Genomic DNA, 24,983 nt, shown 5'->3' with positions numbered 1-24,983 from the left:
CTGGCCATCCTCATTTAGTAAGGTCTACTAAGCCACGAGACCACGCCAAAACATGTGTATCATGTCATAATGTAAACAACAGTCATATAATCATGCCACATCATCTGATCCTAGTATGTGAGCTGTTGATAACACAACAAGTGTCTCATTATTGCAGGTTAGCCCAAGCTGGCATCCTGATGATCTTTGTGATATCAACTTGTATCCGCTGCATTCAATAAGCAGTCGGATTCTTTCAATAATTTCGAAGGTCTCAAGTTAGTCCACTCATCCCTCCATCCCACTGTCCTTCTTCAGATCAACATTATGACAAGATTCCCATGCTATGCTAACCTTTCCTTGGCTGAATAAACCACAATTGCCTGAGTTTGTCCAATACACTAAGCCCTGAAACCACAGGCCAGGGCTTAGGAAAATACGCTAGGTGAGAATTAAACCAACCATATTGCATCTTCAGCCCATGTGTGAATTTAGCTTCTGTGGCTTTTCAGAGGTTATGGAGTGATCTTCCACTCGTGTTTATATCTTTAACTACTTTCTTGAAGGGTTGTAAGGGAGGAAACAGGTTTAGTATCGTATACATACGTATTTGTATAGGATACGTATACATTTGTATATGTATCTCAGAAGACAAGACAGTTTCTCCTCTTCATTCTCAGCGGACCTAGTCACATCAGCAATGAGCTGTAAAGCTCAAAATTACTTTTAGTGGATGGCTTTGCACTTCCTACTAAATCAAAACATGGGTATTTGGGTTAAGCTTATTGTGTAGTTAAGTCAATTATTGTTTATTCCATGGACTGCGGTTAAACAAACCATGAATCAATGCGATATGTGTGTGCGCGCGTGTGTGTGTGTGTGCGCGCGCTGTTCTCCTACATCACATTGATTCATGGTAGATTATATATATATATATATATATATGAATGAACTCATGGGTTTACAAGGACTTTTCGGGTGGCAGTGATGGAAGCAGAATAATTCCCATGTGGGATAATTTTCAAACACTTACAGCAGGCATTTCTGACTGTTTGAAAAGCTTGATCTCTCCATCTCCATCCTGCTTTCAGGATAAATGTAGCTTCAAGTCGCCCTAAACGTGAATTTAAGCCCAAGCCAATCACACGGACGCATCTGGAAATAAGCAATGGTCAACCACACAATGGAATTTCCTTCAGTCCATCAATTAAATCATCAGGTATGTAACCATGGGATCTAGGAGATTCTTGATCTTCTGGGTCATGGTTGTCCCAAAGTTTCAATAAGGCCACTGGACATTGATTTTCCTTGAAGACCTTTCATTTCTCATCCTTCAAGCATAAATTCAGCAAGCAATTATCTTCAAAGGGAGCCCCATTTTTTGGGAAGGGGTGATGAAATAATTAAGCCAGGGCAAATATCTAGAGAAGTGTAAATATGTGCAAGAGAAAGGTTGGTCAGAAAGAAAGCAAATCATTCAAAGATGTAGTAGGCACTAGTGCTTAACTATAGGTAATCCTGGACTTTCAACTACATTTGAGCCAGAATTTTGACCATGTCAAGTCACCATATGACCAAACTAGATTTTACAACCATTTTTACAATGATGATTAAGTGAGCCACTATGGTCATAAAGCAAATCACATTGATACAAATCCAAATCCAGCTTATCCAATGAGTATTTTTTGCCAGAAAATGGCAAAAAAAATAATCTCAAAACATAACCATGTGGCTACTGGATGCTGCAATCCATTTTAAATGCAAGGCAATTGCCAAGTGCAATTGAAGGGGGTGCAGCAGTTGTAACTTCAAGAATGGGTTGTAATTTTGAGTCTGTTGTTAACTTCAAAGAGTTGGTAAGTGTTTTGTTGTTAAGTCAAGGACTACCTGCATTAACTTTGTGCAGTCTACTCTTTATAATCTTGCACTTCGTTGCATGTGCAGTCTACTTTATAATCTTTCAGTGTGCAGTCTACTATTTATAATCTTGCACTTTGTTGCAAATTGACTTTGAGACACAATTTTGTCGGAAAGCAACCTGAATGTCTCCATTGCTCATTCTGGCCAGGTTCTTCGTTGCACATGGACCAACCTTGCTGCCAAGCCTTGTATGACTTTGAGCCTGAAAATGAAGGGGAGCTTGGCTTTAAGGAAGGCGACATCATCATGTTGACCAATCAGATTGACGAGAACTGGTATGAAGGCATGTTAAATGGGGAATCCGGATTCTTCCCCATCAGCTATGTTGAAGTCATTGTCGCCCTGCCGCAGTGAGCATCTCCTTTTCCTGCTGATGCAACCAAAACATTCTTTGTGCCCAAAGCCGTGTTTTCACCTGCGCTCCGAAAGTCTGTGCTTCTTCTGACCAACTTAACTGACTTTTGTATGCGTTTTTAAAGGAATATATTTATTTTGTATCCATACCATTTGTTTTTCAAATTATGAAGCCCTGTTGGTTATAAGCAAAGAACAGTAGCCGGCCCTGTGCTTTTTGTGCCTTGAAAATCTCGCGGAGGCTTTTCCCGAAAGCCAAGCTATTGATGCCGATTATTGCAACGGGAAGCCATTCATCGAGGGATGAATTTTATTTTGTGGGTACAAATTTGACAGCTACTCTGAGTTGGTTATCCTTGACCCACTACTGTTACATTGAACTTAACTGTGAAAAGCTGATACTTACCGTGTACTTTTTGACTAGAGAAAAATGATTGCTTCCTTGATATTCCTGTATTAAGTCAACGTTATCCTCCAATGCTTTTAACTCTTCACTGACCAGTTATAATAAAAACATTCTTGTGGGAAATATATTTCCTCTGCATCTTACAAGGTATGTCATTCTTTTGGCTACTGGCTTCATACCATCTGCCGTACCCAGAGCTAAATTTTGGCACTTGAGCTTTTGCACTTGTGAACTAGGTTTCTGAAAAATGGCCACGGATAAGAAAAAAATTGAGTGTTATCAGCTTAGTTGGTACTTCTGGCTTCCCTCCTACAGTACAAAAGATTCTTTAAAACTTTTTTCCCCCCATATCATTCTGATCTGTTTTTCCATCTTTTCATTTAGGGCTCAAAAATCCAACTTCTTGCTCAAGCTAACCAGCATTGCTTACAGAGGAACATTCAGCTGAGATCAAATCTTGCTAAAATCAACTATATAACATATAGCTAAGGATAAAACTAAACTAAATTCTCTCTCAAAGTGTACAGTAAAATATACATTTTTGAAGGATCACAACTTACTGCCTATAGCAGCGGTTCCCAAACTTTTTCAGTCCACCGCCCCCCTTGACGCTACAAACTCATCCTCGGTACCCCCCATCCAGGGGTGGGATTCAATTTCTGTGGGCGTGGCCTAATTTGAGGGTGTGGCTTGCTGGTCACGTGACTGGATGAGCATGGCTTGCTGGTCACGTGACTGGCTGGGTGTGGCTTTGTGGTCACATGACTAGGTATAGGTGTGGTTTGGTGGGCATGTGACTGGGTGGGTGTGGTTTCGTGACTGGCAAACCAAATACAAGTGGTCCTCACTTAACGGCCGGTTGTTTAGCAAGTGTTCTAATTTATGACTGGCCTCCCCAGAACTACTTGACCTGTTTTTGGAGTTTTGACAGCCATGCACACACATACACACACCCTCCCTTCCAACCCTGCTGAAGCAGGTCATTGGACTAGAATTGGCAAAGCATCTCTGATTAGATTCTAGTAGTGAATAGAATCTAATCAGAGATGCTTTGCTGATTCTTGTTGATTTGTTTTATTTGTATTTCTTTATTTTATGTTGCTGAATTGCATTGACATGTGTGTCCCTTCTTGTGCACAGCCCAGAAGCTTTTGTTATTCTTTGCAGCAAAAATTACTGATCTCTGGCTTTGCTCTACTTTTCAAATGTGCCGGCACTGCCACGTTCTAGGTGCCAGCCCCGCAGGTCCACCCCATTGAGCCCGCTGCACCAGACAGACCTGCGCAAGCAAGTCCAAGTGGAGCAGTGGACCAAGTCAATGGGGTGATCCTGAGAGAGGGAAAGAGAGAGATAGAAAGAGAGAGAGAGAGAAAGAGAGAAGGAAGAAAAGAAAGAGAAAAGGGAAAGAAAGAAAAAGGGTCAAAGAAATAGGGGGGGATGGAAGGAAGGGACAGAAAGAAAAAGAAATAAAGGAGGGAGGGAGGGAGGGAGGGAGGAGAAAGATAATGAGATATCTATTCTAGTCCAATCACCTGCTCCAGTAGGGTTAGAAGGGAGTGTGTGTGTGTGTGTGTGTTCTCGTAATTTACCAGTACATTTTGGTTTTGCCTTCTTCAGAATTGGCACTATAATTCATTGGGGGAAAAGTAATATTTTAGGGTGGAGGTCTGGTCCAATGGATCCTGTTTAAAGCCTCAACAAAATGTGAGAGCTTCCTGATAGTCTTGACCATGTTTCGTCCACAAAACCTTTAATAGAAGCCAAAGAGGTTTCAATGTGGAAAAGGGCCTCAGTCTAAACTAGGCCTCATCTCAATCTGATGCATCAGGTCTCTCTCTCTCTCTCTCAGACACACACACTTTCTCACTCTCTCTCTCTCTCTCTCTCTCTCTCTCTCTCTCCCTCCCTCCCTCCCTCCCTCCCTCCCTCCCTGGATTTGCTCTACTTTCCTGATGTGCCTGTGGAGCTGGCGCCTCGAACATGGATGGATGGAAGGATAGAGACAGAGAGACAGATAGGTAGGTAGGTAGGTAGGTAGGCAGGCAGGCAGGCAGGCAGGCAGGCAAGCAGGTAGGAAGACAGACAGACCTTTTGGATGGATGTATGGATAGATAGATGACAGACAGGTAGAGATAGATAGATAGATAGATAGATAGATAGATAGATAGATAGATAGATAGATAGATAGATAGATAGATAGATAGATAGATAGATAGATTGGTAGATATATTGGTAGGTAGGTAGGAAGATAGATGGATTGATGCATGGATGGATAGGTAGGTAGGTAGACAGAAAGACAGACCTTTTGGATGGATGGATGGACAGATTGGTAGATAGGTAGGAAGGCTTTGACCACATCCAGGATCCCGTTCAACCAAGGCTGCTCCTCTTTGTAGTTGCCGTGCCTGACAGCAAGTTCACAGGCTGCCCCTCCCTCCAGGGATCAGCTTCCCAAGCGCCCCCCCTACCGGGGCACTCACGTCGTAGAGGGCGGTGCTGTTCCCTGCTTCCTGGAGCCAGTACAGGGCAGGGTTGAGGAAGCCCAGGCCAGGTAGCAGGGCAGCATTGGAAAAGTAGAGCAAAGCCGTGCCACTGCCGCTGTGTTCGAGGCGCCGCCCCTGCAGGCACGTCGGGAAACATCAATTCCGGAGCCGGCACCTCAATGGGTGAACCTGCAGGGCCAGCTGGCACCTCGAATGCCTCCCTGCTGCCTCTTAGCGCCCCTCTGCCGGCCCCCTTAGGGGGTGGCACATAGAACACGGCCGTGGTGGCACATAACGTGCCACTGCTTCCGCATTGGAGGCGCCGGCTCTGGAGCGTTACTACAGTCAGTGGGTGAACCTGCAGGGCCGGCACCTCGAACACCCCCCTGCCGCCTCTTAGCGTCCCCAAGGGGGCCAGCAGAGGGGCGCTAAGATGCAGCAGGGGCAGCGGAGTGTCGAACGCGGCCGTGGTGGCACATAACGTGCCACCGCATCCGCATTGGAGGCGCCGGCTCCGGAGCGGTGCTAGTCAATGGGTGAACCTGCAGGGCCAGCGCCTTGAAGGCCCCCCCTTGCCTCTTGGCGCCCCCCTAAGGCATCCCAGCCCAGGGGCAGTACCGCCCACTTTGGGAACCATTAGCTTATAGCATTAGATGAAGCAAAGTTCTTGAAGACTAAACAGTATTCAACAACCCAATGACTTTATTCCAGTATGTCTCACAGCAGCAAACTGAATTTTTCTAAAACCTATAAGCAAAGCAACCAACCTTCCTAATTATTATAGAAAGGAGCTATTTCAGGTTTCATGGGAATTTCATCTATTGTCCCCCCCTTTCCCCCCCCCTCATAAGCCGTGTAAGCTACTAGTTGTTACCAAGTTATTATGGTTAAATTGACGATATTGGTCCAAATTTTATTAAGCAATCTCCCATAAATGGGGACATGAGGTACAATTTAAAATAGAATAGAGTAAAAAATGCATCAAGACAGGGGGCTCAGTTTGGAGAACGTTTCTTCCTCTTGAAATAACATTACGGACAAAATATGACTTAAGCCTGCCAAATATAGATTTTGTTTTAAACGCCGTAAAGAGCCGTTGGCTGAAAGGAGATATCTTTAATCGGAAGCAAATGTTTACCAGATTTGTGCCTTTAATAAGGCCGACACGCAAGTAGAAGCACCTAAACAGCAAGTACCACACCAAACTGCTCAGGCCTGGTAAAATATCAGAAACCGCTGGCGTTAATAATTTAACCATTTCTCCGTCGAAGAAAATCCAACTGAAAGAAACCCTTCCAGAAAAAGACACTGTGTTCTGGTAGGAACAAAAACATTCTTTGGCCATGAATTGTTGCTGGTAGCGACTGAAAAGAAATGCTGAATTTGATGGGCACTTTTAACTTCCTCCCTGCATGTTCCTTCAGGTCCATTCTGAAAGAAGACAGCGTAAGGAAAGATTCCCCTGCTGTTTTTTTTGTTTTTTTTTCCTATTGCAAAATCAGCCCTGGCGTTAGGCAACTTCTAGACAAACCTCCAATATGCTTTGTCATGGCCATTTCTGTTAAAAAAGAGAGGAAGCAGGTAGTGTATGGCTACCATATATAATTGGAGCAAAAGGAATTCCTTAATGTGGCCTATTTGTTGGAACACCTGCCCAGCTATCGAAGAAAACTAGAATTGCAACCTCGGTACAAAAGTCAGGCTTTTGTTTTGATACATACAGGAGGAAGACCCCTGGTTTATAGAGGAATGAGGAGGTTTGCAAAAGGCCACACTTTGTGCCAAATAACCAGGCACTTGATTAAATAACACAGGGCATTTACTATCCTTCTAATTTAGCAAGATGAGCTGCTTGCTTGTTCATAGTAGGCCAGAAAAATGGAAGGTATCTTAAGGCTCACAGAGGCAACTCCGAGATGATCATAATCAAGATGGTACCCATCTGCCTTAATCCTTGCATATAAGTCTTTCACGGGTTGGCCGTTAGGAGTCACAAGCCACCTTGTCCTTGGAAGTTGAGAAGAATGGAGGAAAGGTACAGCATCCACTCCCTGGGCGGAGCCAAACAATCTCTGACGCCATTTTCAATTCTGGGCACATCCTGTTTCAAGCTTATCCAGTAAGGAACCAACTTCTGGTTACATGATGGGGCAGCTGCGGGTTTCATTGTGCTGCGGGAAGGAATGGACAGCTTAGAACTGATGATCTCTGGCTTGGAGGGTTGTATGGATTGCCACAATTATTTCAGTACACAAGTAGTGCCCATAAACCATAAGTTTACAACCTGGCTGAGCAATACTGGGGGGGAAATAAGTTCTTGTTTCCTTTTGTAAGTTTGCAAGATTTTTAAGAACACCCCCCTGGCTGCTTTCATTTCTTTTTTTAATCCCGAATATGTCGAGATGAGAGGAACATTACTACATTATTCATTTATTAAATTGGTAGGCCGCTCGGATAAGGTGACTCTGGGTCAGAGGTGGGTATTCAGCAGGTTCTGACCAGTTCTAGAAAACTGGTAGCGGAAATTTTGAGTAGTTCGAAGAACCGGCAAAACCCACCTCTGACTGGCCCTGCCTCCATCTATTCTCTGCCTCCCATTGAGTCCCAGCTGATTGGCTGGGTCTTCTTTGGTTGCCCTGCACAGGAGAACAGAGCTAGAAAGCAGGTTAGTGGGGTGGGGAGGGAATGGGGATTTTTCAGTACCTTCCCCTGCCACACCCACCAAGCCACGCTCACCAAGCCACACCCACAGAACTGGTAGTAAAAACTTTTGAATACCACTACTGCTCTGGGTGGCTTACAAACCATAAAAAGATAAATGGGAAATTTTATTGTTTTAAATTCTGCAAAAAAAAACTAGAATCAAGGAGATGGATGACATGGGGATGAGATCTTCTTGCTCTGTCCAAGAGTCTTGCCCCAAGCCAAGCGGGGAAATTTGGGTCAGTCGTTTAATACCTTCAGAAGGCCAAATGGGAGGGAGCAGTCCTCATCACCTGCGGTGGTAGAGTGTTCCACAGAGTTTGGACCACAATGGAAAAGGTTCTCGACCCTGCCTGCTGCAATTTTGTAGCAGGCCTCTTCCGCTAGCATGATTGGGGCAGTCTAGACCCATTGGCGTGACTAATGTGCATATTATTACACTTTTGAAAACTTCTCCACCATTCAGCAGGTTCTGGCCAGTTCTGGAGAACTGGTAGTGGAAATTTTGAGTAGTTCGGACAACCGGCAAATGTCACCTTTGACTGGCCCCGCCCCCATCTCTTCTCCGCCTCCCACTGAGTCCCAGCTGATTGGCTGGGTCTTCTTTGGTTGCCCTGCACAGGAGAACGGAGCTGGAAAGCAGGTTAGTGGGGTGGGGAGGGAATGGGGATTTTGCAGTATCCTTCCCCTGCCACGCCCACAAAGCCATGCCACACCCACAAAGCCATGCCACAGAACCGGTAGTAAAAAATTTTTTGAATCCGACCACTGTTTTCCCCAATTGGCATTTGAAGTGAAATGCATCCCCATCCACCAAATAAGAATCCAATGATCTAGTTCTCATTCTCAACATTCAGATGGTCAGTTAAACATACCTGGCTATGAATCCCTAGCTTTGTTTCTTCTGCAGCATCTTCCATTTCTCCATCACCTTCTCCTCTTTCCAGATACATGATCATTCCTTCTGCAGTCTCCTGAAAGTAGAAGACACGTGACAGAGGTGTTAACTTTTTTTAAAAAAATATTTTTGTGCCTTCCAGTTAAGTCCTCACTCCCGGCAACTGCCTGGATAAACCCAGAGTTTTCCTTGCAACTGTTTTGTGTTCTTCTTAGGCTGAGAGTGAGTGACTGACCCAAATATCTAAATTGGAAACCAGAACTCGTAGTCTCCTGGATTCTAGGCTGGTGCCCTAAACCATCAAACTAAACTGGCTTTCTGAGTAATAATTAGGTAAAGTCAGTTTGGTACTTACATTCCCATCACCGTCGAGGAGAACAATACCGATGTTCTCTCCAAGTCTACATGACTTTTGGGATTCCCAAACCAGGGTGCTAGGACTTGGGTTTAAACCCACACTTTTCCCCCAGATCTGAAAAGAAATAATGGTACAGAAGTTAAATCTGATTTTAAATGGTTTATGACTGATGTGAAAGGGAATGTGGATAGCTTTTCAAGCAGGCTTAACAACAAGAAGCAAAATAAAACCATTTAAAGTTTTCCATCCCCCCACAAAAAAGTAAGAGAACTATTAAAAATAGACACTCACAGTTACTACGTGACCAGCCTGAAGAATGAATTGAGCAGGAAACTTGTACATAGTGTCTGATTCATTTTGGTGCTGCTTCCTAACCATCCATCCACCTAGTAGCTGATCCTGCAAACCAAAGTAGCATCTAAGAAACAATTGACCTAAAGCCCTGGTGGAAAAACTTTTAACTTTTATATAGTTTTTTATTTTTCTTATATGTATCCATGTATTCCTAACTATGTTTTTACTTATACCTATTATCTTGTAAGCAATTGACAAATAAAAATAAATAAATAAATAAAACTTCTTTTGCCAAAAAATCCTAGCATGTAGGTGAACATGCTCCAACACTGGAAGTTTTTAAGAAGAGATTGGACAACCATTTGTCTGAAGTGATGTAGGGTTTCCTGCCTAAGCAGGGGGTTGGACTAGATCAGTGGGCCGGGGACCACTGGTGATCTGTGAGAAAATTTTGGTGGTCCGCAGAGAAATGTCAGCCACTAAAGCAATTAAGCCAGGCTATGCGGGAACAAAAGGCTGCACCTCCCACATGGCCCGTGGGAACACAAGGCTTGCATTGCGAACAAGGTACTGAGGGGAAGGGGGAAAGGGTGGAGGGGGGGGGGAACTTGCTCCACTTGCTCCACGCGCCTCACCTGTCCACCGGGTTCCTTCTTTCTGCTTCTTTCTTCTGCTTTTGGCTGTACGCAAGGAAAGCAGCAAAAGTCTTTCTTTCTCTCCCCCAAACTCTGCCAGAAGTGAGTCTTTGGGACCCTGCAAGGCATCCTGCTCCAAGAGGCTGCACCCACATAACAAGTCTCATAAAGACTCATTTCTGGTGGAGTTTGGGGGAGAGAAACAAAGACTTCTGCTGCTTTCCTTTCCTTGCATGAAGCCAAAAGTCTCTCTTTCTCTCTCTCTCTCTTTCTCCCCACTGAGAATGGAGCTGGAGACGGTATCCTGTGATCCCAAATAAAGAACGATCGATCAGTAGGAAAATGGGGTAGGGAATTTTCCTGCAGACTTTTTGGGGGATTTTTCCAGGGTCTCTGGTCCGCGGGATTTAAAAGTTTGCTGGTCCCTGAGGTTCAAAAGGTTGGCGACCCCTGGACGAGAAGACCTCCAAGGTCCCTTCCCACTCTGTTACTCTAGTCTTAGTCCTGAATTATGAGATAATAACAGGTCTAACATCGCTCAGTGAGCTTTTGCAGCTGAGGATGGTCCTGGAGTTGAGTTTCTTCACTCCTGATCCAAGTTGAGTTTCTCCATTCCTGATTTTGAATAGATGTTAAAAGGAATGGTTGTAAATTGGGAACTACTTGTGTTCCCAGAGTAACTTTCTATAAGCAAATTTTTCTTTATCACACAGACTTCATTTTTTGCTCTCATGTATCCTCTTTGCAATGACTCTTCATTTCAAGAAAACCAGGTTGAAAGGGGGCAATTGGTCTGGGAGAAATAGCATGTCTCCCCCTTTGTATTTTTAATCACTTCATATCTAAAGGATATCCCAAGTGGTTGAATTGCAGCATTGCAGGCAAATTCTGCCTACAACCTGGAGTTCGATCCTGATGGAACTCAAGGTTGACTCAGCCTTCCATCCTTCTGAGGTCAGTAAAATGAGGATCCAGATTGTTGGGGGCAAGAGGCTGATTCTGTAAACCACTTAGAGAGGGCTGTTGTCATGCCCTTGGTAGAGTCAGACTCTGAGGGAGAGGAGGAACAGCCGACAGGGAGTGGAGGTGTGGCTCCAGAGGTTGTGGAGGAGGCTGGGGAAGGATAGAGGCTGCTGGGCAGTCAGAGGAAGAACCAGGCTCATCCCCTCTGTATCCAAGGACACATAGGGAGGAACGGAGAAGGCAACAACTTGGCTTGCGAAAGAGGAAGCGGCCATGATCCTCCTCATTGGTTGCAGCTGGGGAGATGAGCATATAAGAGAGGCGGTTAAAACACAGGTTGCCAGAAGCAAAGCGTGTGTTATTTTGGTCTGAAGTTATCTTGATTGGTGTCCTTCCAACAGACTCTGCTTTGTTATCTCCTTGAATTTGGTAAATACTTGTCCTGTTCCGTTGTGGAAATTTCATCACTGTAGTTTGTTTGGTTTTTTTATTTCACCTCTATTTGCTCATTAAGTTCAGACTGTATTGCTTTCTTTTGAAGACTATTTCTGAGTACGTTTTATCTCCAACAATTGAATAGTGGGGCCAAGTTGGAGGCATTGAAGGACATTTATTTACGTTTTGGATTTTGTTACGTTTGTGTTACATTCCGGGTCATCACAGCTGTAAAGCACTGTGAAGTGGCATATAAGTCTAAGTGCTTATTGCTATTGCTAAGAATTCCGGGACTATGATCCTGTCCCAAACTTGAAAACCATAGGATTTATGAAAGAAACAAGTCAAGCTATTCTTTTCTTTCCAAAGAAAGAATCTTTAAGTAGTCCTTGACTTACAACCAGAACTAAGAGTAGAATTTCCACTGCTCAGCAAGTTGGTTGTTAAATGGGTTATACATGTATTTAGAGCCTTTTCTGCCATCACTGCAATGAATCCCATGATTGTTAAGTGAATCTGTCCTGTCCCGTTGACTTTGCTTGTCAGAAGCCAGCTGGGAAGGTTGCAAATGATGATCATGTGATCCTTGGATGCTGCAACCTTTGTAAATACATGCCAGTTGGCAAGTGCCCAAATTTTGATCACATGACCATGGAGTTTCTGCGATAGCCCTAAGTGCAAGGACTGGTTTTAAATCCCTTTTTACAGTGCCGCTGTAATTGTTGTGGCCTGTCAGCTGCCGACCCTTCCAGCAGCCAAATCAGATGAGGAGGCAGCGTGGGAGTCCATGTCAGCATCAGGGCAACTTGGGAGCTCCGAAGGGGAAGAGGGAATGGAGCTGTCAGAAAAAGAGAGACAGAGACAGAACCTGAGCCTTCTGTTAGCCCTCAGGCGGAAAGTCAACAGCTCCCAGGTCTGGAGCTGATGAGGAAGAGGAGGAACAGCTGGGTTCAGTGTCTGACGTGTGGATGCGCAGAAGGCAGAGGAGAGGAGAGCAGTGGAAATCTATGGGCTGATCCTTGGGAAGTAAGAGTCACCGCTAATAGCAAAGCCCCGCTCTAGCTCTGGGGATAAAAGGTAGGGGGCGGAGATGTGGCAGACAACTATTCGTCTCCCTGGTGGACAGACTTGTTAGCCTGCGAGAGAAAGTTTTTGCCGGGGCTGCCAGCATTCCTAATAAAGGAATCTTTTGAGTTCACATCAGAGGGTTTGTCGTGTTTGGGGAGCTGTGTCAGAACAGCAATTTTGAACAGTCACTAAACGAATGGTTGTAACTTGAGGGCTACCTGTGTTCCCAAAGTTACCTTTTTCCAGATGCAAACACCCAGATGTTTGAAAACTCCAGAGACGAATGGTTTTTACCTGATCAGAATTGTTTTTAATTTTGATGAATTTTCCTTCCATGTCAATGTCTTCTATGGAGATGCTTCCTGAAGAAGATGCTCGCTGGACCACTTTGAAGCTCAGGCTGTGCGCCTGTTTCTTGGCCGATGCACGTTTGCGTTTCCTTCCTTGCAGGAAGAGGCGGTGGCCGTGACTTATGGTGGTCCAACTCCTATCGCTTTTCCTCTCTGCTTTCCCACTTTCAGAGGAGAATTGGGAGAGTTTCAAACTACCAAAGTAAAGCAAAAAAAATATATGTTACTCTTAAAAGCCACAACCTAGATTAAGAAAATACAGGTAGTCCTTGAGTTATGACCACAATTGAGCCCCAAAATCTATGCTGCTAAGTGAAACATTTGTAAAGTAAGACTTGGTTCCATTTTACAACCTTGCCTGACACAATTGTTAAGTGGATCACTGCAGTTCTTAAGTCAGTAACATGCTGGTTAAGTGAATCTGATTTCCTCATTGACTTTGCTTGTCGGAAGGTTGCAACACTGCAGCCGTCATAAATAGGAGTCACAAATAGTTGTCAAGGACCTGAATTTTGGTCACATGACCATGGGTATGGTGCAATGGTTATAATAGTGAAAAATGGTCATAAGTGACTTTTCCCTGTGTCGTTAAAACTTTGAAAGTCACTTGAGAGTCACGGTGGCGCAGTGGTTAGAATGCAGTACTGCAGGCAACTTCTGCTGACTGCCGGCTGCCTGCAATTTGGCAGTTCAAATCCCACCAGGCTCAAGGTTGATTCAGCCTTCCATCCTTCCCAGGTGGGTAAAATGAGGACGCAGATTATTGGGGGCTGGCTCTGTAAACCACTTAGAGTGGGCTATAAAGCAATATATAAGTCTTAAGTGCTATTGCTAGAGTTATTCTGGTTTTGCATCTTGTGTGGATTCAGTCTTATCGGAGTTAATGCCTCATGCAAACCAGATTAAGAGCTAATTTAATAATTAGGAAGCATGTTGGTCATGAAGCATGGGAGACAGTGTAGCATGGGGGTTAAAAAGTTGCATTCGGATTGGAGATCCAGATTTAGATTTCAAGACACATGTTGGCGCAGTGGTTAGAATGCAGTACTGCAGGCTACTTCTGCTCACTGCCAGCTGCCTGCAATTTGGCAGTTCAAGTCTCACCAGGCTCAAAGTTGACTCAGCCTTCCATCCTTTCAAGATGGGTAAAATGAGGAGCCAGATTGTTGGGGCAATATGCTAACTCTGTTAACTGCTTAGAGAGGGCTGTAAAGTACTGTTAAGTAGTATATAAATCTAACGGCTATTGCTAAACAAGCTGTTGTAAGTCAACAGTGTACTTACCGAGAGGAGATTTCCAAGCTTACCGTTTTTCTTCTCCTTCCAGCAGCATCTTGTAGGCATTGATCTCAAGGTCCAGGGCCAGCTTCACATCCAACAGTTGCTCATATTCGTCCAGCTGCGATTGCATCTGTTGCTGCATCTCTGCCATCTCCCTGTTTTTTTCAGCTAGTCGTCTTTTGGAGGAGTCGCGTTCAGTATCAATCACTCTATGTAGTTCCTTTATCTTAGTTTCCAGCTCTTTGATCCTGGCTTGCAATTCGGTATTCTTGGATTTAACAGAAATGTTTTTAAGGTTGAGCGACAGAGCTAAGGACAGACTGGTTCTAAGAGCAGATATCTCTTTTTAAAAGACTGAAGGGGCCCCAAATCAGCATTGAAACTTTTATTTTGGGTTTTGCTCATTAGATACCATAGGTTTGTTGTTATAGAAATAGCTAGTATATATTCTTATGCTAGCCGTGGTGGCGCAGTGGTTAGATTGCAGTATTGCACGCTAACTCTGCCCACTGCTAAGAGTTCGATTCTGACTGGTTCAAGGTTGACTCAGCCTTCCATCCTTCTGAGGTTGGTAAAATGAGGACCCAGACTGTTGGGTGCTGACCTACTAAACCACTTAGAGAGGGCTGTACAGCACTATGTGGCAGTATATAAGGTCAAGTGCTATTGCTATTTCTATTTTTACTATATAAAAGTAAAAAGTTGAGGTGGTATGCTACTACCTTATTCTACTGCATCAAAAGGAGTCAGAAGTTAATACTTTTCTTTTTCTTTCTCCTCTTACCCTATACATTTTTCTCTTCCCCCTTTCCTCCCTTATTTCCCCCTTTCCTCCCTTATTTCCCCCTTGTTTTTATTTTTATTTGCACTTCTGTATTTTATATTTTGATGAACTAATAAAATGCTCTTCCTAATAGAAGACCCAGGAGGCATCTGCTCACTCTTGCATATACCTAGTTTTGCCTGGGTTTTTGGTTTACCTGTGATACGAGATTATCAAGCTTCAGTTTCGTTTTTTTCAGTTCCTCTTGAACAGAAGTAGCTAAATCATGCTTCTTTTCAGCATAAAGGAGCGCATTTTCTACCTGCAAAAATAATTTTGGTTAATAATATTTTGTTGTAGCACATTCCTATCTACAAACAGGAATAAAACTATTTTGGACTTTCAGAGTGTGTGTGCTGTTATAAAGTTCCATATATTTGTAAGTAAATGTATTGCTTCTTTTCATATTTTCATCCAAAGTGCATCCAAAAATTATTATTTTGAATTCCCCTTCTTCCCAAACTGTAGACCTTTGATTCTGTTTCCACATACATCATCTTCCAATCCAGCCCCAAATCATTCTCTTCAATGTTCCACGGCTAAACTATGGATTTAATTTCTAGACTCAACCAACTAACTAGCTTCTGACTCCTTTAATAATGAAGAACTTACGGCCTTTTAGAAGTTGCTGATATTCCAGCATTCTTCACCACTGGATTTTTCTGATTAGGGTTGCTTTGAGTTGTCGGGCTATCGATCCCTGATTATCGATTTTACAATTGTTTATTTTAATCCTCGAAAGAAAGAGTGGTCCATGGAAATACATGGCTTTGAGTAGACAACACAACATTTTCCCTTTCCTTTAATTAATGAAGACTCTTCCTATTTAACTCACTTTGGCTTGGAAATTTTGTTCCACCTGATCTTTGTATTCCTTGATTTGTTGTTCATGCTCTTTTCTCAGCTCCTGCAGAGAATTCATTAGTTTAGCGTCATATTCCTGTCGACGGCCAGATACAATCCCTTGAATCCTGCTCTCGTAAAGTTGCTTCTTGTTCTTGAGTTCCTGAGAGGAGAAACAAGTTGCAAAGGAAGAATTTTCTTCACTTAATCCCTAAACAAAGGCTTTAATTCAACTGACAAATCTGGATCCCCACCGCCGCCCTCAAATAAATTGTGGGCTGAGTTTGGATATTCCGAATGCCACTTCATCCAAAATAACACAAGTAGAATTTTCAAATCTACAAAGATGTTCTCCTCATCTTTTGTAAAATTTAGGACCTAGCCATGGTCGTAAATATGAATCAGTTGCCAAGCATCTGAATTCTGATCACATGTCCATGGGGATGCCACAAAGGTCATGCATGAAAAACAGTAACCAGTCACTTTTTTCAGTGCTGTTGTAACTTTGGACGGTCACTAAATGAGCCGTCCACCTGTGGCTTTACTCCCACATCGACCCTTAGTTCATAATTGTTTTTTTCTTTTGGCAGCTCTGTGCATGCGCAGGCTGGGAACCGGCTCCAGCTACTCCCCCACCTCACTGCTGTCCAACTCCGAAGGCACCTGATAACTGCCAGGCTGCCCTGGCCCCATCTCTGCCTCTGATGCAGAGCCCACACCTGAGCCTCTCTCAGCCTCCAGGACTGGCCCAGGTTCCTCCCCAACCTCCTCACTGTCTGAATCTGCTGCCAGCTCCACTGGCCACTGGCAGGCCACAACACAAACACTAATTTCTAACATTCAGACCTAGAATTTCTAGCATTCAGACCTAGAAGATCTGAAGGCTGATTGTCAGCAGGAAAAGTGGTCGCCTTCTTATTGTAATTGGCCAATCTAACAGGCGATCACCAAATAAAACAGACTTTCTTGGTTTTTCCCTCTTGAAAACATTTCGCTTCTCATCAAAGAAGCTTCCTCAGTTCCGAACCAAACTTCTTCAGGACTGAAGCAGCTCCTGCCAAAATTATTTTGGTTAAAGACAAGAATATAAGCACTTTTGTTTCCACATAGAGGCCACTTCTGAACTTTGTGCTTGAAGTGGAGAAGAATGAAACTTTGATTTTGGGTTTTACCAATTCAATTGATAAATCTTTATAGAAATGGCTTGTTCATACTATTATGAAAAAACACAAAGTGATTTTGATGTCAATGCCTTATTTAACGGTAACAGAGAGAATTGGAAGTTAAAGTTTTTCTTTTTTCCTTATCCTTTCTTACTTCTCTGCCCTTCTTCCTTCCTACCATTTTCCTATTTACCTTTGTATTTTTTGTACCTTATTTTTTATTATCATATGATTATATATTATTAACATTACTGTTAACCTTCTCATCACTCTTTATCACCCATCCCCTCCTACTGTGACTGTATGACTGTAACTTTGTCCCTTGTATCCTTATGATTTATATTGACTGTTTCCTAGTATGATTTGATTGCTTATTGTACCCTATGACTATCATTAAGTGTTGTACCTGATGATTCTAGACTCTTGACAAATGTATCTTTTCTTTTATGTACACTGAAAGTATTTGCACCAAGACAAATTCCTTGTGTGTGTCCAACCACACTTGGCCAATAAAAAATTCTATTTTTATAACCCAATTCAAAAGTTTTTTTTTTTTTTAAAAAGGAACTGAAGAAGAAAAAGGGATGGCATGATAGCAGTGTTCCAGTATCTCAGGGGCTGCCACAAAGAAGGGGGAGTCAAGCCATTCTCCAAAGACCCTGAAGGCAGGACAAGAAGCAATGGGTGGAAACTAATCAAGGAGAAAAGCAACTAAGGATAAATTTTCTGACAGTTAGAACAATTAATTAGCGGAAGTTGTGGGTGCTCCATCACTAGAAGTTTTAAAGAAGAATTTGGACAATTGCTTGTCTGGAATAGTATAAGGTTTCCTGTCTGAGCAAGGGGTTGGACTGGGAGACCTCCAAGGTCCCTTTCACCTCTGTTATTCTGTTAAGCTCCTTGGATGAGAAGTGAAACATTTTTCTGGGGGGAAAAACTCAAGAAAGTCCAGCTGCCCTTTGGAAAGCACCTTTGGGACAACCATGATTGAGAATCTCCATAGACAGTACTTTTGCTTGTAACCTTGTCAGCTTTTGTCCTGATGGCCAGGAAAAAAATATATCAGCAAAGTTATTTTCCATTTCAATTGGGAAGAACAGAAGGGAGATGGCGCCCCTTCAAATTATTTGTACAAGTTTGAAGCTCTAAGGCAGGGGTGTCCAACCTTGGCAACTTTAAGACTTGTGGACTTCAATTCCCAGAATTCTGGGAGTTGAAGTCCACAAGTCTTAAAGTTGCCAAGGTTGGACACCCCTGCTCTAAGGGAATGGATCAAATCGGCATTTTGGACTGAAAATACATACGTTTTCATGGAAGCTCTTCAGAAATGCCACTTGTTCTCGGAAAGATTTCACTTGATTTTCCAACTCTGCTCTTTTCAACTTCTCATTCTGAAGTTCATTTCTGGAACTTTTCAGCAGCTCCTTAAGCTAGAAAAAAAAAAAACCAACAACATTTGTTGTGCTCAATGAAGCATTTGCACAAGCTATAGGACCTGTATACTGTACGAGTCAAAAAGAGGGCTGTGAAAATATCTACAGACCCCTCACATCCCCGACATACACTGTTTCAACTCCTTCCCTCAAAACAACCCTATACAGCACGGCACACCAGAACAACTAGACACAAGAACAGATTTATATTGACTGTTTCCTAGTATGATTCGATTGCTTATTGTATCCTATGACTATTATTAAGTGTTGTACCTGATGATTCTTGACTCTTGATGAATGTATCTTTTCTTTTATGTACACTGAGAGCACATGTACCAAGACAAATTCCTTGTGTGTGCAATCACACGTGGCCAATAAATAAATAATTCTATCCTAAAGGTTAGGATTTTAGGAGTTAGGATTTTCAGCTAAGATTTTGTCTGAAGTGAATCATCCATCTTTCAAGATTCACCTCCTTCTGTAGCCTAAAGGCAAACTATTTCAAGTCAGCCTATTCCAGCAGATCATTTTAGGCTGTAAAACAGCATGCAAGCTTTTGTTATTCTTACTAATTGTAGATAAAACAAACATGTGTTCCTATGTTTTTCAGCATGTAAGACCGATTAGGTTCACACCCTAAAACATGTAATGTAGTTTATTTTGGCTTCGCCTACTGCATGGTTCTAAGCCAACTTTGTGTATCAGAACATTATTTCACTAACCCTGCTAGAGCTGCCAGTTAATAAGCCATGGAGTACAAGCAACTTAATGAAGATGTTGGCATCAGTGGAGATTTCTAAACCAGCATGGATTAGAGAGCTGTCATCTTCCCCCTAAGATATAGGAGTACACTTGTTCTAAGGCATTTCTAGGTGAGCATTTAGGAAAGCAAATAAAGATTAATTTTTGAATGAGATCTTTTAGTGCCATCCAAGAGTGGCACGATTCTGGAGCTTTGTTGATGGGAGGGGATTTGACTGATGGCTGAGTGTCTTTTTAGGTTGAAAGTCCATTCAAGGTCAAATGGTATGATTGTTAATACCCCTCCCCAATTATTATAGAAAACTCTATGCCTCTGTCGACCTCATTCACAAGGAAATCAAACCCAGATACAGGTAGTCCTTGACTTATGGTTAGTTTGGTGATGGTTCAAAGATACGATGGCATTGGGAAAAATGACTTATGACCGTTTTTCACACTTGCGACAGATTTAACATATAATCAGAGTTGGAAGGGACCTTGTAGGTCATCTAGTCCAACCCCCCACCCAAGCAGGAGACCCTACACCATTTCTGACAGATGGCAGTCCAGTCTCTTCTTGAAAGTCTCAAGTGATGGCGCTCCCACAACTTCCGAGGGCAACTTCTGTTCCATGGGTTGATTGTTGTCACTGTCAGAAAGTTTCTCTTGATTTCTAGGTTGAATCTCTCCTTGTTCAGTTTCCTTCCTTTATTCCTTGTCTGGCCTTTGGGTGCTTAGGAAAATAGCTTGACCCCCTCCTCCCCGTGGCAGCCCCTCAAATATTGGAAGACCGCTATCATGTCTCCCCTGGTCCTTCTCTTCACTAGACTAGCCAAGCCCAGTTCCTGTAATCTTTCATTGTATGTTTTAGCCTCCAGTCCCCTCATCATCCTGGTTGCTCTTCTCTGTACTTTTTCTAGAGCCTCAGCATCTTTTTTATAGTGTGGTGACCAAAACTGGATGCGCTACTCTAGGTGTAGTCTTACTAAGGCAACCATTGTAGCCTCCTCATAGTCACATGATCAACCTTCAGGCGCTTGGCAACTGACTCATATTAATGATGGTTGCAATGTCTCGGGGTCGTTTGATCCCCTTTTGCGACCTGATGAGCAAAGACAATGGGTCACAACCCTGGTACTAACTTAACAACTGCACTGACTCATTGAACAACGGTGGCAAGGAAGGTTGTAAACTGGGGCGAAACTCACTTAACAACCGAGCCTTAACAATGGAACTTTGGGGCTCCATTGTGATCGTAAGTCGAGAACTTATCTGTACTGTGGGAATCCAGAATTCCCCCATTCAGAGATCCAGAATCCTTCCCCCCGCCCCCAAATCCAGCATAGCAAAATAAACCCAAGAGCAAAATAAATATGCAGGATAGATAATAAAGACCCCACAATTTTAACAAGACGGTTGAGATTTCTCTGATCAACCCCTTACAGAGATGGTTTGGTCCTGGGATTCTTGAAGCTCTTTCTCCAAATTCTGTTGTGTGTGTAAAGCGGTTGCCAGTTCAGCCTCTCTGGAGTTTAGACGAGCATCCAGATCTCTCGCTCGAGCAATTGCCGAACTTAATTCATGTTCTTTTTTAGTGTTCCTGCAAACAAAGCGAGATGCAGCAGAAGATGGCTTGGTGTATTAAGGTGGTGTGTTCTTTAAAACAGCTAAAAGCTTGGTTTGGGAAGGCTAGCTGATCACTTGCTTGTCTAGCACACTAAACTGTAAAGTTTGCACATTGGTTATTTTGCTCATCGCACAAATCCAGTCCATGAGTTACGCTTAGGAGACGGTGTGGCTCGGGCCTCTGTACTGATTCCACAAACCACAGCTTAGTGTAATGTGAAATACCAGTCTAGCCTCTAGACTTCTGAATGTAAACTCCCTGAAGCAGAGAGACCCAATTTTATCAAATGGTATTTCACAAATCTATAAAAGAAATGTCAGTAACACTGTCTGAGCCACGTGAGCAAGCCGTTAATCATCCTGTGATTGTACTATACATAGAAAACCAGTTCCAGTAAACAAGGTTAAATTAACCAGGATTATACATGATCTGGACAGCCACTATGCCACCACGTTCACTCTCAGACAGACAGAGATGCTAGGCTGCTAGTGCGTAGGGCAAATGCTAAATCAGCATTTGTGTCCATGGCAACTGCCTCCTCAGCAGAGAATCTTAAAAGGACAACTGGAAAAGAAAACTTCTGAAGAATTTTGGCCCTCAGGGGCCACTATCCTTCTTCAACCAGCCAGAATATGCTTTCTGTTAGTTATGCGATCTATAGAGACACATCTGCAGTACTATTTGAATTTTATTGATAACGATTAACATATCATATATTGCAGTAATGTCAGATGCAAACAACTGGATCCACATATGTAGAGTTAAAGCTATTTTATTGTATTTTGCCTATAATACAGGGATCTCTCTAGAGTCTAGACTGCCTACTTTTGGAAACAGACAGGTAAGACTCTATGGCGCTTAGGACAGAATTCCCCAACTTTTCAGGAAAAATCCTTTATTTTCAGCATTGTCCTTGAAAAAGAGTTCCTTTGCTGCGAATATTTTCCAACTCACAATGAAGTCATATCTGTTTTAAACGACATCACTATTTATAAACATTTATCAATATTTATCGGTCCACAATTCTCCAGTATGGAGAGAGGTTATTTTGTATATCCAAAATTGGCAAATCAGAAGTTATGATTGCGTTTTCCAGATTAAACAACTAATGGACAGATCATGAAATGCCTAATTCAGAAAGAAAGGCTGAGTTTTTGATGTCAGTCCGCAACAATTCAAAGCATATGGAAAGAAATTCAACCCAGGGTGCTGTTGCCCAGAGAGATTGGCTTTGAATAAGTTTACCCAGGATTGTTCACAAACAGAAGCCTTTGTGTTCACAAATATGACAAGCATTTTAACAGTTTTAATACTGAGATCCAGGCACTGGATAATTTCACTATGAAATTATGTGATGGGGCTTAGTTTTGGGGGAGGAAAATAAGGGGGAGAATTCTGCCTCTGCCTACCAACATCCATCAATATTCATCTGGCTAGTGTCCTGTCAGTGTGGGAGAGAGTTGAGGGCTGTTTGGAAAGTGAAACAGTATTTGCTGTGTGAGCAAGGAGACAGCAAGGAGCCTGGGGGTAGCTTAGCTCAACTGTTCTGTACTAAAGCTGCTTGGTGCTCTGAAACTGAACCTCCTCTCCTCTGCTTGTGTTTTGCATTTGGAACAGATTTCTTTTCAGGTGGGGAGGGGAAGTAGAACTCCTTAGTATCAGAGCATATTAATAATAATATATGAAATACTAATGCTCTGATGGTCATTTCAAAAAATCCTTTCTTAGTGAGCACCTAGAAACCAAGAGGAACGTATGTGCCAAATTTCAAGTTTGTAGGCTTTATGGTTCAGGAGATTTCGTGATGAGGCGTGAGTGGTATTTCGCGCATAGATAGATAGATAGATAGATAGATAGATAGATAGATAGATAGATAGATAGATAGATAGAGAGAGAGAGAGAGAGAGAGAGAGAGAGAGAGAGAGAGAGATCCCACAATAACCCTATGAGGTGGGATGGATTGAGAGGACGAAGGACTGGCCCAAAAGCACCCAAGCCAGCTTTTACGCTTATTGACAGCTCATGTGTCACTTATTCCTAGCAACCGTGTCTATTTTTCTCCAACCCTGTTCCTGGAACTCATTGCCACCTAGTTGCTAGGCCAACACCTTAGCCACCAAACTGGCTCTCATCCAATTTATCTCCAAGTAGCCTAATGGGTGAAAAAGCAAGCAAAGGGTTTTAGCGTGTTGTGTGAACTGGGCTTCCCCTTCCTTCCACTCCCACCTCAGTTCCTTTTGTGGGTGTCACTGCGGGCCTTGCCGAAACGGGATTTGTGGCTTGTAACGGAAAACCTGTTTTGGCACAACAGGGCCGGCCCGAGGAGTGAAGCAACCGGCCTCAACCATCCGCGTTTCCCTTCTCCCCCGGGGCCGTGGGAACCCAGCCAGTGGCGGGCCCGTTGGAAAGCGGCTCTCCGGCGCCGGACTGACCTGGCCAGAAGCTGCCGGTGCTCTTCGCGCAACGAGTCCGCCGCCGCCTGCAAGGCCGCCTCTTGCAAGGCCCGGTGCTCCAACGCCTGGCGAGCCTTGGCCAGCTCCCTCTCGTAGGTGCTCCGCAAGGAGCCCAGGTCGCGGCTGCTGTCCTCCTCGTACCGGCCCAGGCGGAGATGCAACGCCGCTTTGGCCGCCTCCAAGGCCCGCACGCGTTGGATGTAGGCGGCCAGGCGGTCGTTGAGCTGGCGCAGCTCCTCCTTCTCCCGCAGGGATCTCCGGAGGTTCGGGCTGGCCAAGGGGCTCCACAAGAGGTCCGAGGCCAGCCCGCTGTCCGACTCCGGCGTGGAAACGCTCGCCGCGGCCATCAGGGCCGAAGAAGGGAGCCGGCCGGCCAGAAGGACTTGCGCAAACACGCCCTGCGCGGGTCAACAACGACCGGTCCCTTTTAAGGGGACAGCGTGCCGGGAAGACGATGCTCCGCTGGGTTCGGAGCTGGAGAGCAGGCGAAGGGCATCTGCCGGGCTCCGCTTTTCCTCCCACCCATGGTCAAGCTTGCCAGGTGTCCCACGGAGTCTCGAGGCTGGGACTCACCGCGCCTCTTTTAACCACCGCACACAAAAAGAAGCCGAGCCCCCTCCAATCCCCCCTCCCAAGGGGAGGCGGGCTCGGTTGCCAAGGCGCGGCACGTGCACTCTCACCTGGTCATTCATTAAAAAAGAAAGAAAGAAAAGAAAAGATGCCGGCATCAAAATGGCCCGCAGGACTAAAAGGAAAGGGGATGCAGGTGGAGATCGTCGCAAGGTTGCAAACTCTCCAGGATGTAACTGATCGGCTGGGATGAGCCCGCGTAAACGCCCTAACTACGCTGATGCTTCTTGGGTTAAATGGCTGGAAAAACCGAGCCCGGAGAAGAACGGAGTTGAGGCATGAGGACCACTGAGTTGGAGGGGTGTATTTAGTTGGGGTCCTCATTTTAGGACACCAGGGGTCTTTGGTGATGTCTGAGCTTGGTTGTTTTCTTGCAGACCTTTCGTTACCCAACTAGATAACATCATCAGGGCTAGCAGTGGTGGGATTCAAAATTTTTACTACCGGTTCTATGGGCGTGGCTTGGTGGGCATGGTAAAAATCTCCATTCCCTTCCCACCCCACTAACCTACTTTCCAGCTCTATTCTCCTGTGCAGGGCAACCAAAGAAGACCCAGCTGATCAGCTGAGACTCAGGAGGCAGAGAATAGATGGGGGCTGGGCCATTTCAGAGGTGGTATTTGCCAGGTCTCCGAACTACTCAAAATTTCCGCTACCGGTTCTCCAGAACTGGTCAGAACCTGCTGAAGACCACCTCCGAATGCCAGTAAGGAGTGATGTTTGCCGTTTACTGATGGCTCTTTGGCAGTTTCTGGACTGGGGTATTGATTACTTGATTGCTGGTCTGAAGTTGACCTTGGAGTTAATCTAGGCTGATGAGGTTGCTGATTCCTGGTGGAGTTGGTGATTCCTGGTTGCTGATTCCACGCTGGAGCCTTTTTGCTCTCTTTTGGGCTGGTTGGTTGTCTTTTTGGCATAGGCTATGCCAAAGTGCCATCAGTAAACAGCCCAACCAAATAATCTCTAAGACTGCCCTCCACCTACACAGACAGGCAAGACACCAGAATATAAACTGACAGCAAACAACACTCCTTACTAGCACTGATGATGTTACCTAGTTGGGTAATGAAACATCTGCAAGAAAATAAGCAAGTTCAGAGAGCACCAAGAACCCCACAATCCTCCTCCACTCCACACACCCCA

General features: G+C 44.0%; 2 protein-coding genes across 3 annotated transcripts in view; one reads left to right on the top strand and one right to left on the bottom strand.

Annotated features, from left to right (window-relative positions):
* The window catches only part of SH3GL3 (SH3 domain containing GRB2 like 3, endophilin A3), a 32,602-nt gene extending 29,803 nt beyond the window's left edge, over nucleotides 1-2,799 (top strand). Inside the window, exons 8-9 of the mRNA XM_087972628.1 lie at nucleotides 1,071-1,198; nucleotides 2,048-2,799. Coding sequence (XP_087828754.1) covers nucleotides 1,071-1,198; nucleotides 2,048-2,253 — 334 coding nt within the window. The 3' untranslated portion in view covers nucleotides 2,254-2,799. The remainder of the gene's footprint in view (nucleotides 1-1,070; nucleotides 1,199-2,047) is intronic.
* Nucleotides 1,214-23,769, bottom strand: LOC113418329 (lamin-B3-like). Of its 2 annotated transcripts, none has more exons than XM_087972619.1 (11): nucleotides 23,190-23,769; nucleotides 20,574-20,730; nucleotides 18,261-18,386; nucleotides 15,786-15,956; nucleotides 15,108-15,212; nucleotides 14,154-14,395; nucleotides 12,791-13,040; nucleotides 9,393-9,500; nucleotides 9,099-9,215; nucleotides 8,721-8,819; nucleotides 1,214-1,400 (listed from the first exon to the last, which is right to left on the bottom strand). In XM_087972619.1, exons 1-11 carry the CDS (start codon nucleotides 23,555-23,557, stop codon nucleotides 1,383-1,385), a joined length of 1,761 nt encoding a protein of 586 aa, XP_087828745.1. In that variant the 5' UTR covers nucleotides 23,558-23,769; the 3' UTR covers nucleotides 1,214-1,382. The 2 variants fall into 2 exon arrangements, with proteins under 2 accessions (XP_087828745.1, XP_026532931.1); XM_026677146.2 differs by lacking the exon at nucleotides 1,214-1,400 and adding an exon at nucleotides 5,982-7,313 and having other exon boundaries at nucleotides 23,190-23,765.
* Nucleotides 23,770-24,983: the final 1,214 nt, after the last annotated feature.

The sequence above is a fragment of the Notechis scutatus genome, chromosome 11, assembly GCF_049901735.1.
Source record: "Notechis scutatus isolate UNSWTSFEM ecotype Mainland chromosome 11, rNotScu1.2, whole genome shotgun sequence".
NCBI lineage: Eukaryota > Metazoa > Chordata > Lepidosauria > Squamata > Elapidae > Notechis > Notechis scutatus.
This window is presented reverse-complemented; position numbering and strand designations above follow the sequence as displayed.

What these genes read in the sequence shown, in the direction of transcription:
- LOC113418329 (XM_026677146.2), bottom strand. Translation starts at nt 23,557, where the DNA reads ATGGCCGCGGCGAGCGTTTCCACGCCGGAGTCGGACAGCGGGCTGGCC. An exon ending in CCCAGGACCAAACCATCTCT is followed by an intron (nt 18,387 to 20,573) that starts GTAAGGGGTTGA and finishes TTTTTTTTCTAG; the next exon opens with CTTAAGGAGCTGCTGAAAAG. An exon ending in TTGATAATCTCGTATCACAG is followed by an intron (nt 14,396 to 15,107) that starts GTAAACCAAAAA and finishes GTTAAATCCAAG; the next exon opens with AATACCGAATTGCAAGCCAG.